The sequence below is a fragment of the Anser brachyrhynchus genome (genome assembly GCF_964034855.1).
Source record: "Anser brachyrhynchus genome assembly, chromosome: 2".
NCBI lineage: Eukaryota > Metazoa > Chordata > Aves > Anseriformes > Anatidae > Anser > Anser brachyrhynchus.
Window position 1 is genome coordinate 133,631,272 of NC_137695.1, and position 13,713 is coordinate 133,644,984.

Below are 13,713 nucleotides of genomic sequence, written 5' to 3' on the forward strand. Positions count from 1 at the left end.
GTCAGTTGGCCTCCTCTTACTCTGCTGAGTGGAGTAACTCAATCCCTAGGGGACAAAAGGCACTTCATTTTCCTTTGTTGAACTTCATGAAGTTCCTTCCAGGCTAGTCGCCCAATATGTTGAGATCTCTCTGACTGTAAGCCTATGTGTTCTCCTATGTGTTCTCAGTTCACCTCCTTTTGATATAATCTACCCATCAAGGTGGTTAAAGTCACCCAAGTGTGGAATTGGGAGACTTATTTCAGTAGTGTGAAAGTGGCTTTAGCTACTTATGCTTTTTGATGGAATGGTCTCTAGAAAATGGTAAATGTGACATTTTCCTTGTCCGCCCACAATACTCTCAACTTCTTGAAAGGCCTCCGATAGAGCAGACCTCTATGTGTTTAAGTCACTTTAGGTAGAACACAACCTCCCTTCCTTGTGTTTCTTCTCTCTCCCAGAGAACCTATTTCTACCTCCTGCAGTAGACTTTTCCCACCACCTTTCTTTAACACAAATGATTCCATAGCTGTGACTGTGCATGGATCTCTTTGTCCTTTTTGTTTCCCATGCTGGGTGTGTCAATGTACAGACACTTCAGATGGGCCCATGGTAGCTTTGTTTCTCAGAGGACTGTAACAGCCTTATCTGTTATGCTGCCCTGGCTGCTGTTTCCACTTTATTTATTTCCTTGGGCTGTGGACTTCATCCCTGGTGAAGCTGGTATGACATCTCCCTCACGTAGTTGGAAAGTTTTTCTTAATCACTTCATCAGTCAATTCTGTCTCTTCTCAGCAGTCCTCATTGCTCAAGGAAGTCCCATGGCCATATCAGACAAGAGAATTCTAAAAAGTCCGTGGGAGGTCTTTCAGGAAGCTTTCAATAATGAGAAAGAGTATAGATATTCTCACACACATGAAATTTTCTGCTAAACCCATCTACAATTATATAATACAGGAGAACTAAGGGACGATTTCATGTTAGCACAAAGAACTGAAATTTCAATGAAAAAATGTTACTAACCCATAGACATCTGCCTTAAACAGTCAGTTAGAGACAAAAAAAAATAAAAATAAAAAAATGCAATCCTCACATTTTTCAGATGTTTTCCAAATTTTCTGTTTAATTGAACTTAGGTTGTTAATGCTTATCTTCAGTGATGGAATAAAATAAGCATTGGTTACAGCTTAATATATGCATAATATGCTAATTGTTCCCATGTGACCTTGTCAAAATCTTTAGCTCTCTAGAAAGCATTTTTTCTCATTGTAAAAGAGGATTGCTAACAGCTACTTATTTTACTGTCACACTGTGAGAAATAAATATTTAAAGTTCCTTTACTAATTTTGAAAACACAAGTTCCCATATATGAGTGTTATCACCAGCTTCAACTCCTTAGCACTGAAATAAATTCTGTGTTTTTATACATGTATATGCCAGCATTTCTGTCATTACGCCATAAGGTTCACAGCAAGAAGTAATGTATTTTTTTTTTCTTGAGTTAACAAAGCCAAACTTATTTGTCAAGTTAACCTATAAAGACTGAAGGAAAGTCACAACAAGCTACAAGATTTACATAACAAGTTTATAGAAAAAGATGCTATACTACAGAAGTTTTACATAGGACCAAAAGTGTTATAGCAGTTTTGATAACGAAAACCAATTAAATCTGAAATAAGATGTGTTCAATTTTTAGAAATAGAAAGATGACATTTCAGAGTATTATGATTATCTCTTAAGGACCATGGCATCTGAATTGCATCTCTGCTCTGTCTAAACTTCCAGCAGTGCCAGAATCTGACTACGTGAACCATTCATAACGGCCCATGGGGAAAAAAATCAGACAGTTTGTATGTAATTTGTAATCTGAAGCAAGGCATAGGGATTTAGACTGAATTTAGATTTTGTAGATGAAATCATTATCAATTCTAATACCAGTTATTTCCGTCTTTTGATTCAGGATGCAAGTAGCCTAATAATGGGACTTATTTCACTCACTGAAACTTCTGAAAGCACACTGAAGCTTCAGCTTGTCTGTGGCTTGTCTAAACAACAAGGAATAGATACCCCAAAGGAACAATCCACTTTTAGGAGACAGAAGATTTGAGGTTCTCGTTGAAATCACTTCAAATGGACATAATTCTGTGTAAACCGTAAAGTAATTGTTGTTTGCTGAAAAAAAAACCAAAAAACAACAACAAAAAAAAAAACACACATGCAGAATTACAAAAATGCTTGTATAGTTTTCCACATGATTCTTGCCTCTGATTACAACTGAATATATTATTGAAATCTCTGATCTCCAATGTATGCAAAAATTTTGCAGTCAGTTGTGGAATCCTGTCCTGCTGAGTCTGATATATGCTTATCTTCCTGTTCTTTGGAGCTTGATATTAGAGCATGTCTACAGCACAATACAAGGAGGATGAACAACTGTTTAGTTCAAGTACTAAAAACTAAGTAGCTTTGATGACACGGAATTTTGTTGTAGCTAAAGCTCATGCTGCTTGTACTTTATGAAGGTATTTGGTAGCTAAACTAGCTCATTTATGTCAACATGAGCAATATTTCATTTTTGGAATGGAGAAGCAGAGATAACAGTAGCTTACCTTGTGAATGTTGTAACTGGCCAAAGGTTAGATATTTTTCGGTGCCTGAATATTCTTCAAAGACTTGAAACAATGAAGAACGTGCAGTAGGCATCATTAAAACAGTCTTATTAGAAGGTTACCATTTATAAAATCCAGAAATTCCCTTTGGAGTACACTTAATCCTATCTTAAATCCATTCTGGTTCTGATATGGGGAAAAAATTTATTTAAGCTCTTCTGTACCTCGAGAGAAATGTGAAGCGCCTGGAGAGAATCAAAAGGAGAGCAAAAAGAAAGATCAGAGGTCTAAAAACATCTGTTATAATAATACATAAATATGAATAAAGAATATGTACGAATAATATTAACTTTTATTCTACATGTGCACAGTGAGTAAGACAAGCAAGTAATAAATTCAAATTGCAGTAAGGAAAATTCATATTGGACATTAAGACAAACCTTCTAATGCTGTGGCCAGCATAACACTGCAGTAAACTGCTCATGAAGTTTTCAAGAACAAGACGGACAGATATCTGTCAGAAATCAGAAGCAGTTTTTCCTACCTGATGATCTCTTCAGGTTCCTTCCAGCTCCCCTGTGCTATTACAGAAGGGGATATTGTGAAGGTGTAGTAATGCAATCTTGTGTTTTCTGGAGCAAAGAGAAAGTACTTCACCAAATAAGCCAAAAAGGGACATTCAATTTCAATATATATATATTTTTTTATCTTTTAATCCAAGACATATATATATATTCATTTTCAGAGGAAGAAATGGGATGTGCAAGGAATATTATGACGGCAGATTTATTTGAAATTCTGTCTCACAGTTTTTGAGTACCTCATGAACATTCTACAGATTTGATGAAATAGTGAAATATTATAAATTAGCACATTTGATGCCATTAATTTATTTCAGATATTTTTCTGACACTACTGCAGCTAGAGTGTTTTGGAAGGTTTTCTGTTAGTTCAGCATGTTTTACATGTAGTGCAAATAGATGAAGTATCCACAGCGGAATTAAAGCCTCAGGGCTCTTCCCTACTAACTAAACATAATTTTGGCTTAAGAGAATGATCAACACAAAAGTATAGGATACAGCAGGACAGGCAAGGAAAGGAACTGCAGGGCCAGCGTTTCAATTGCATTCACTAAAGCCACTAAGTCTTAGAGATCTGATAACAACTAAACTTGCACTGTTTCCCTGTCTAGATACTTAAATACTTAGATGATTCATTAAAAGATACAATTTTAAAAGATATTCATGCTTTATTTTTTATTACTTTACCAAAAATAACCAAAAAAGAACCCATCAAAAACAAACAAACAGAACAAAACAAAACAAACAACAATAAACTGTGGAAAACCAGTATTAGTTGGCAAAGGGGATAATATGACATCATCTACAGAGCTCGAGGAATAACAAAACAAGAACTCTAGAAATGAACCATTCTTTCCTCTGAGTTAGTCCTTGTATAAATTCCCTCTACCAAAATACTTTATATATGTATGTGTATGCCTGTATTTGTAGATGGATGTTTAGTTCATAGGTTCTCAGACAAATGCTTGACCTTTGTACAATAACTGTAGCTACTATAAGAAGAATTCTAGTTTCAAGAGCTTACTCTCAAACATAGAGCATTCATATGGCAGCATTTCTTCTCATCTCATTTTTTGATTTTTATCCTTTTTTTTTCATCTTTAGTGAAATAATACTGGCAATACTACTAGCAGTAGCCTAAGTAATGTGCAGTGCTTTCAAATAAATTTAGTCTTTCAACATTTTTCTCAGTATTTTGTATTTTGATTTGATTGGTGAGGCAGATATAGGCATAAAATCATAAAAAATAAAAAAAAAAAAATCAGAAAAGGCCACTATTTGAGGTCACTGCATGCCAGACACCCTGAGGCACACTTTTCAGAGACAAGTGAAAATTGGGACACCAGTCTCAGCAATGTCATTTGGGAATTGGTTGCATTACAGCCTCCTTTAGCCTAGGAACTGTCCTCTATGGATCTGATTTTCAGAGGCACAGCATTTATAGCTCATTACCTACAGATAAAGAAGATTTGGAAGATGGAATAATGAGCAATCATTTTGGAAAATTTGGGTCATATATTTTCGTAAAGTACTTACTGGACTACCCAGTTATCTTCCCCAAAGTTTTGATTCTCTGCCATTCATTACAGTCTTCTTCCATTCTGAAATAGCTATATGCTTCACTGAATTAGAAAACAATCATGGATTAATCATGGAAAAAATATCAGAGAACAGAAGCCTCTCAAAGAATATGAACTTAACAGATAAGTACTCGAGCGATACATATTTAAGATTTACTTTGCAGAACAAGAGAAGAAAGAGGAGGGAAAGCATTAAAATTAACAGTGAAAAAAAAATCACAATCATTTGAAAACAAATCTTAGTGATTTCTGTTATGGTGTCTTGTTTTATAGTTATGAATATTTCAAAGTCATTGAGAAGCATCATCCTGTGAATACCACTTGGAAGTTCTCTGGGTTATAGTCCAACTAAATTCCTTGGGTCAAAAAACTGGTAGATAAATGAATGTATCTAACTAATATATTATTTCACAAACTATGTTGAAAAATCCCATATTTTCTATGAATAAAACTGAAGACAATAACCAGCTGCTGTTCAGCAGTACCTTTTTCTTGCACTTGTTCCTTATTTCTGTATTTATGTACTCTATGTAACTCAGTGGAATCCATAGATTTACCTGGAATGGCAGTAGTAGATGTAGAGAAGTATGAATAAAAGCAATTTTTACTGTGAGAAGCCCAACCTAACTATTTTTTTTTTCCTGGTAAATGATCTTTTGTGTAACTGGAGTTCTTTCCATTTCTAACCATTTGTGCACACAGGTAGCAATAGGAGTGAAAAGACTGTATGTATAGTACCAACTTAAACCTTCACCATATTTGACTTCTGTTCATAATACCAAAGGCAAGGAACTATAAATATAATTTGCTCAAGATAATACATAGGACACGGTAATTAAAAAGATATTTCGTGGTATTATTTTTAAGCAAGTTACTTACCTGTTTTCTATAACTGTTTGCATCAAGAGCTCCCATTTTATTATAAAGCTTAAAGTTTGTGTTCGGTGAATCTGCTTCTATTTATGAAGACATGAACGTGCTGTTTATGGGCTCTGTGGACCAGATCCTTTCCTCTCAAGGTATTTTAAGATTTTCATATATATTTCTTTTATTACAATTACTGTTGTGACAACATCAACTTCTACTTGAAGTCAGACAAAGTTCTGATCTGTTTCCTGGCACTCATCCTGTCCGTAAGAGTGGGAAAAATTTGGCAACTCATTATACCTTTATTTTTTGACAGATTGGGTCTGGGATCAAGAGGGCCTGAGATGCAAAACTCCAAGGGGTTTAATTCAATACTCCTGGCAGTGTGCATGATGTTTGCAGCCACAGAAATCCATGTTTTAACTTTTTAATGCTAAATCAGATCCCAACTACGCAAATAATGGGGAATAATTTTTTTTTATCATCTTTCCCGCCTGTCCTTGGTAAATATGAATATGGACAAGCAGGCCCTGGCACTAAAGAAAGTTTAGCATATTTATTTTAATAAAGGAAGCACATGCATTACATTATATTTTATCACTGTTAAATATTTTTACATTTTTTGAACAAAGTATATGACTCTTTGCTGGAAAAGGTAAAAAAAGAAGGCACTGTCCTAAGGTAACCTTTCCCATGATTTGTACTTACTTGGGTTTGTAGGAAAATGTGATATTCAGAACTTTTACCCTGAATAGTACTTTCATAGTTCTAGTGTTGAAGTCCTTCTGACTACGTGCTCTGGCCATTCAGCCACTCAATGTGCAGTAACGTTGAAGTACAGTTCTGTTCAGCCAGGAATGAATAAAGAGGGACAAAGATCTCTGCAACCAAATATCAAAAAATAGCAATAATTGCTTAAAACCAAATTTGACATTTTACTGAAGACTGAGATTAATTAAATAATGACATTCCCATCTATCAGAGCTCAAACAATCTATATATAAAAAAAAAACCCTTACAGTTAGAAGGTGATTACTAAAATGTAACAGAATATAATTTCTGTTTTCTTTCTAATTTAAGATTTATTGTATTCATCCTTTCCAGCAGCAGCTCTAAGCTGTCTTTCCTGTGTCTGATGGTTATTCCTTTTCTAGTCCTTTTATATAATTAAACAAACACAACTTTAATTCTGCTACATGTGTAGGAAATGAACAAATGCATTATCAAACTCACTCACAATATTTGATACATTGATTTCACTTTATATGATGTAGCTATGACCATCTGCTCCTTAAAAAACATCAGACACCACACAAATGCAAAACTGAAAAAAACCTCAGTCATTTCATAAATCGTCAGAATTACACATTCAGGTATTATTTTTCTAAGCCTGAAGCCACAGAACTGGGAAAACATAATAGGAGCAAATCAAGCTGTGAACTGAAATTTAAGTATTAAAATGTAAAACAAAAAGATATCACTGAGTACTCTATAAAAAGTACAAAACTATCACCCTGAAATGTTATTGTAAAATTATATGGCCATCTTTCTTTGGAAAATATAGTCCTGTAGAAAACAGATTCATTAAATTTTGATCAAGAATCATTATCAATCCAGGAATCAAGAGGATTTCTTTATTGCAAATTCTATATTCTGAAAATTTCTAAACCTTACCATCAGCATTTCTTGAATTAAAAATCTTGAGATGTGATTGAAAGGGCTTTGATTTTTTTTTTTTAAACATCACTATGTTTGAAAGTAATCAACCTTGAAAAGAGATTTTCACACAAAATATAAAGAAATGATTGCCTACATTTACATGTATGTGAAATGACATTTACAGAATTGTAACTAGACATGTAGCTACAAAACATACAAACCAGATTTTTTTTTTTTTTTATTTCTTGTTACATACATTAAAAAAATGTTATATGGACTGTTTTCTGAGTTACTTTTTGTATCAGTTAAGAACCACTCACGAAGATGAGGTTAAAAAAAAGAACTAAAAATAATAATTCTACGTTTGAATAATTCTTAAGAGGTATCTGAGTTAGCAAAATGCTTATCTGAAATTGAAATCAAATATTCATATAGAATAATAATAATAAAAAACACATTTCCAAGTTTAAATTCCCCATTTACAATATACAATGATTTATGTTAGAATGTCTTTGCGTATTTATCATTCCCGGCACAGCAGCTGTGAGCTGATGTCATTTTAGGAAGGGTGTCTGGCTCCATCTAGTGACAAATTTGTAACACAACACAACAGGCTTCAAGTCTGAAGCTGAACAACGTATGCATCAATCACATCCTCAATACTCATGCAACCAAAAAAAAAAAAAAACCACAAAAAACAAACTAATTCCCGAGTTATTCATTCCTGTGTTAAAATAGAATTGTGATTTTGCAGTTCATACAAAGGTATAAGACTTTATTCACAACCATTACACATAAAAATAATAAGTAGAAAGCAGAACTGTAATAACAATGTGCATGAAACTGAATGTAGATGCTCTTCACCCCAAATGACTGAAGACATCTCAGTGTCCATCCCTTCCCCAGTTGCTCTCTCTTGCAATAAAATCTCTCTAATCTCGATTAATCTAGTTCTTCTATCTTATTTTCTCTCTAGTTTTTGACAATGTTTAATAACCTATCCATCTTATGGTATCCTCCTTTTTTGATCCTAATTCACGTTATTCTTACAATTTTCAATAAAAGCCATCCCTGTGAATGGCCACTTTCCCATATTCATTTTTCTTAAATTGTGCATTTGTCAGCAATACACATTAATATCATCTTCACTTATTAAGCACTGGGAAAGTCAACCGAGCTAAAAATATCAGAAAACCATGCCCTCAGAAAGGCGTTTTTTTCTTCCTGGCTGTTCCGTTTCCAGTCAGGTCAGGAAGTGGAAACAATAGCTCCAGGGCTATTTGATTTTCAAATTCATTGTGTTGTTTGTTTTACATTGAATAACATACTAAAAATAATTATATGTATTTTTTAAATGTTCATTTTAGACACCAATATCACCTATTTATGGTAGGGTTTGTTGTTTGTTTGTTTTATTTTATTTTATTTTATTTATTACACATGTTAAATCACAGCCCATGTTAGCTCTTGTGAAGAGGCTCATCTTGCATGTGTGTACATTATTATTTCTAAATGATGCATTGCACATTTGTGCAGAATATATGTAGAATATAAAATAACATAAGTTGTAAGAACCAGTGAAACAACCAAGATTACAGGGCTGAAGAAATAATAAGGGATCTCTTTTCAATGTGTGGAAGGTATAGCTGCTCTTTCCCATTTAATAATTAATTAACAAGAACTCATTGTGGTTAGAAACATGTTACTATCCGTTAGATTGGAAACCAATGCTAAAAGTTGAATTTTGACAATACCTGCTACGACTTTATCTGAAACATTTTTTTTTTTTGAGATAATGTATAAATGCATTTAAATTATATCCAAAAGTTAATACTTTCTAACTCTACCCTTCATGGAACTACCCTTTCAAAGTACAGTAAAAACTGTTTTTCCAATTCTACAATTGTCTGTTCATTATGATACGCAATTTTCTGCCATAAAAAGACAGCTAGCAGACTTCTGGTATGACCCACGTTGTAAAACAAACATATTCACAGTTGCCTTCATGTGCTTAGCTGTTATGTTTAAAGAGCAAGAAATGAAGTATCCTTCTGTTATCTATCATCAGCTTCATGATATGTTAACAGAAGGCTGCATTTTGCATTCATGTACATCTTCTGACCAGTTTCTGAAGTGGATAAAGCTGACAATGAAAAAGAGATTTTAATGTCCAATTACTTTATCAGCAAAATTAACTTTAAGAATTTGAGTCTGTGTCATAAACTGTTATGGAGCTGAGGAAACCACTCAAGTTGCAGTCCTCAGGGTGGGGGAACTGAGACAGCAGAGAACTGTGACTGCGGGGAAGCAATGAACCATTTGCACTTCATACTGAGTTGTGTGTACTTTTTATTTTAAAGTTTTGTCAATCTTATTTTGCTTTCAGGATGTATCAAGGATAAAACCTTTATGACACCTGAATCTGAAGATACTATCAGTTGATTGTGGCAGTTAAGGAATAATTGGCTCATGAAGAAGAGAAAAGGGTATTCATCTGCATTAAAAACTTGTCAGTAAGAGGACTAAAAATTAAGATAGCAAAAAAAAAAAAAAGTCCTGACACTGTGTAGATAACGGCTTAAAGGCCTTAAAGCCAGGATGTGAATTCTTGCAGTCCTCAGTAGAAGTAGCCAGAACTTGAGTCCTGAGCAGAAGGCTGCTGAGTTCATGTGAATGCCAGCCCCACCCCTAAAGTACAAATTATTCACACTAACGTAGCCCAAATTTGTAACTGAGTGCATAAGTTTTGTAAAATTCCAGCTTCACTTCTGAAAGCATTCCAGAGCTTTGTTAATTCTCTTAAATCTGCTTTTCTCTAGGTTTACATCTATCAATAATGATTTTCTGCTGGCTTCTCTCCACAGACTTACCACTTTAAGTCTCTGATAAAATCCATCTTATTACACTGGCATGTAATTCCTTGAACAAAGAGCAAAAAGAAAAAAAAGAAAAAAAAAAAAAAAGGCTTGCTGACCTACAAAGCTGCTAGATTAGCTTTGATTAGCTTTAGAAGGTGTAGGAGGGGAAAAAGGAAGATCTTTGATATTTTATAACATCAGTGAGAGATGTTTGTGAACCCAATATGAAAATAACACTTCTAACAAGGAATAGGAATAAAAGATGCATTTTATGTATATTGTATGAAAAGCTAGTTGAGATAGGAAAGTTGGGGGTGCATTACTGCTGTGAAGGCTCTCAGCAAAGGCCGTGTAAATTGACTGGGTGGGTTAGCACTGGGTGTGCCTGCTAGGTACAGAACTGTTGTTGGTACACAAATACTGCCTCCTGTGCATAAAGGCTTAGCTATCAACAAGATCTGCATGAGCATGCCCCTTTATCTTGCTTTAGAAGTAGCTACAAAGCATGGAAGCTGGGTTGTGTCTATTCAGGTATAGTCTATCATCATTCTCAATTTTAATAAATTTTTGAGTACTCAGTGTGTATTGGGTTAAATGACAAGGTTTTGGTAGCAGGAGGGCTGCAGGGGTGGCTTCTGTAGAGCCCAGCAGCTGCCCCACGTCACATCAGAGCCAGCTCCAGTCAGCTCCAAAAGGGACCTGCTGCTGGCCAGAGCCGAGCCAGTGAGTGACACTGGGTGGGTCTCCGGGAGAGCAGATTCAAGAAGGGGAAAATAAAACAACAACAACTGCTTTACAACAGCAGCAGGAGAGAATAGTGAGAAGCAGCCCTGCAGCCCCCAGGTCAGTGCAGCAGGAGGGCAGGAGGTGCTCCAGGCACGCAGCAGCAGTTCCCCTGCGGCCTGTGGAGAGGCCCCTGGTGGAGCAGGCTGTCCCCCTGCAGCCCACGGGTCCCACACGGAGCAGATCTCCACGCTGCAGCCCGTGGAGGAGCCCCCGGTGGAGCAGGTGGATGTGGCCTGGAGGAGGCTGCGGCCCATGGAGAGCCCCCACAGGAGCAGGCCCCGGGCCGGAGCTGCAGCCCGTGGAGAGGAGCCCACGCAGGAGCAGGGGGTCTGGGGGGAGCTGCCGCCCGTGGGGGACCCGTGCTGGAGCAGGGGCAGAGACTGACCATGAAGGAGCAGCAATAAAAGCATTGACAATGACAACGCAATGTGGACTGACCACGGCCCTGTTCCCCTGTGCTGCTCGAGGGAGGAGTTAGAAGAGGGTGGGTGGGGAGAGAAGGTGTTTTAGTTCTCACCGCCACTCTAATCTGTTATCAAGAGGTAGTAAATAACATTAATCTCCCTACACTGAGTCTCTTTTGTCTGTGACAGTAATTGGCAAGTGATCTCCCTGTTGTCATCTCAACCCCTGAAATACTTCATCATATTTTCTCCCCCTTCTTTTGAAGGGTGGGGAGTGAGAGAGCAGTGTGGTGGACCTGGGCTGCCCATCAGGGAGAAACCGCCACACAAGATGCAGCTGTATTATGGGCTATTTCTTCGTGTATGAATGCAGCTCAGCAAAGCACAGAAACGGGGACCAGCATAATTGTCGTACTTGTAGCTGAGCTACGCTTCTGCTACCCATGGTAGCACGTTTCTAGCTACTTAGAGTGCTAAGGTGCACAGGGTACCTAAATGTATTTGCTATCCATCTTACAAGAGCTGCAGGTATTCAACACCTCAGAAAGGCAGAATCTCAGTCCACACCCTGCAATCAAAATTGTTCCACTATTATTTCAGAAAATAAGGGGTTTCAATTGATCATATTCTGGAAGACGTTTTAGGAAAGGGTCACATCCTTCCATTGGAAAATGACCACAGACTTTCCAACATTTACGAAGTTTAGGGAGTTCTGATGTGCTTGGCTTTCAATCCCAGTACAAACGTATGTAAAAAAATCCACAACACTGGACACACTGCATTCTGAAAGTCTCTAAATCAGTTTGTATACTGTTAAGTTGCATTGGAAAATTAAAACAGTTTTAATGTCTAACGCACAGCTCCTAATAATTCTTAGCTGATCTAAATATATGTATGTATTTTATCCAATTTACTTTTGGGGGGAGAATAGCTGAAAGAAAGAAAGTAGACAACAGGTTATGTTTTTAAAAACACTTCTGATTTCCATATAAGGGAGGTGCATTTTCTACAGATCGTGTAGGAATTATAGAGTGTTATGTCAAAAATCTCCCACATATAAACAAAAAGAGTCACACTATACACAGAGATAAAGAAATCTGTTTAACCCACACATTGAATCAGCACTTTATACTGATAACAATGAAACTGGCACATATAATGCTGATTATATATGTAAGCAATTGTGCAATCACGACTTCAATGACTTTTGTTTTATTATCTTTGAGTACTTGTGAAAAAAGGAGTAAGTTTAATTCATGTGATTTAGGTTCAACATTCCACTGGTATAACACATAACACGCCTTACTCACTCCTCTGCTGATTCTTTATCATTTGATCATCAGCATTAACCTCGTGGCTGTTAACACTGCTAAAAAAAGAAAAAAAAAAAAAAAAGAGAAAAAAAAGAGGAAGCTCAGAGAAAATCTGTAGATGTAGCAAAAATATATGTAAAACGGAAATACTTTGTTTGCCACTTTTGAGTATATGTGGTTTTTATTGTTAACATTAGATTAGTTGAAAACAAATTAAAAACACCAGAACCTTTTGTGTATTTCTTTCCAAGTCAATTTCTTCTAGTGAAGGTGAAAAAACTGGCGGTGGTTTACAGCAGTCTTAGGATGACCTCTTGTGGTTAAATAATATGCACATTTTGTTTCACAGTTTCTCAGAAACCTTGATATCTAAGGTTAAATTCTGCTCGTAGATTTGAACAGTTTTGTATTGCTAATTCTGCTTAACCTCAGTTAACATCTGCTTACAAACATGCTATCAGTATTTGCTTAGCTCACTGATAGAAAATTCTTTTAAATATATCTCAACCTTTGCACTCCATAAAGTTAACAGGTGAGAGTATTGTATTTTCTCACATGGTCATTTTTTAAAGTCAATTCATAGCTCTATCTAAATAAGTTCATAAATATAAAAAAATATATTTTTTGAATAAAAACATACCCACCCCAAAATACTGAAGAATCCATATGGTACCAGCCATTCATTATAAGAAATTACAACAGATAATGAAGATACTCTTTCATATATTTTGATATAAAAATTTACTCAGGTCTCTAATTATGTGCATTGTTTCTAAGTGTCACTGGTAAAACTGTCTCCTTTCAACCACAACTTCTCTTGTAACAAAAAAACAAACCAAACCAAAACAACAACAAAAAAACAACCATTTCCTGATGATGCTGAATGCAGCCTACTAACCCAGATTATAGCATTGGACTCTTTATCCCCTAATAGATAGAATCACCCAAGAGTTTAGCCTGCTTTCATGATGACGTGAAATCTTTCAAAAATACAGAGATTTCATGAAACAAGTTTGTTGAGAGATAACACTTCACATGATGGGCCCGAAAGCAGTATTTTTGGATCTTGTAGTAGCA

The 13,713-nt window shown here is 35.9% G+C and overlaps 1 protein-coding gene across 1 annotated transcript in view; it reads right to left on the bottom strand.

Annotated features, from left to right (window-relative positions):
* The window catches only part of LOC308190369 (uncharacterized protein), an 87,599-nt gene that overhangs the window by 34,031 nt on the left and 39,855 nt on the right, over positions 1-13,713 (bottom strand). Inside the window, exons 4-7 of the mRNA XM_080581682.1 lie at positions 6,325-6,497; positions 4,706-4,791; positions 3,133-3,220; positions 2,589-2,833 (exon numbers count right to left, since the gene is read on the bottom strand). Coding sequence (XP_080437808.1) covers positions 2,589-2,685 — 97 coding nt within the window. The 5' untranslated portion in view covers positions 2,686-2,833; positions 3,133-3,220; positions 4,706-4,791; positions 6,325-6,497. The remainder of the gene's footprint in view (positions 1-2,588; positions 2,834-3,132; positions 3,221-4,705; positions 4,792-6,324; positions 6,498-13,713) is intronic.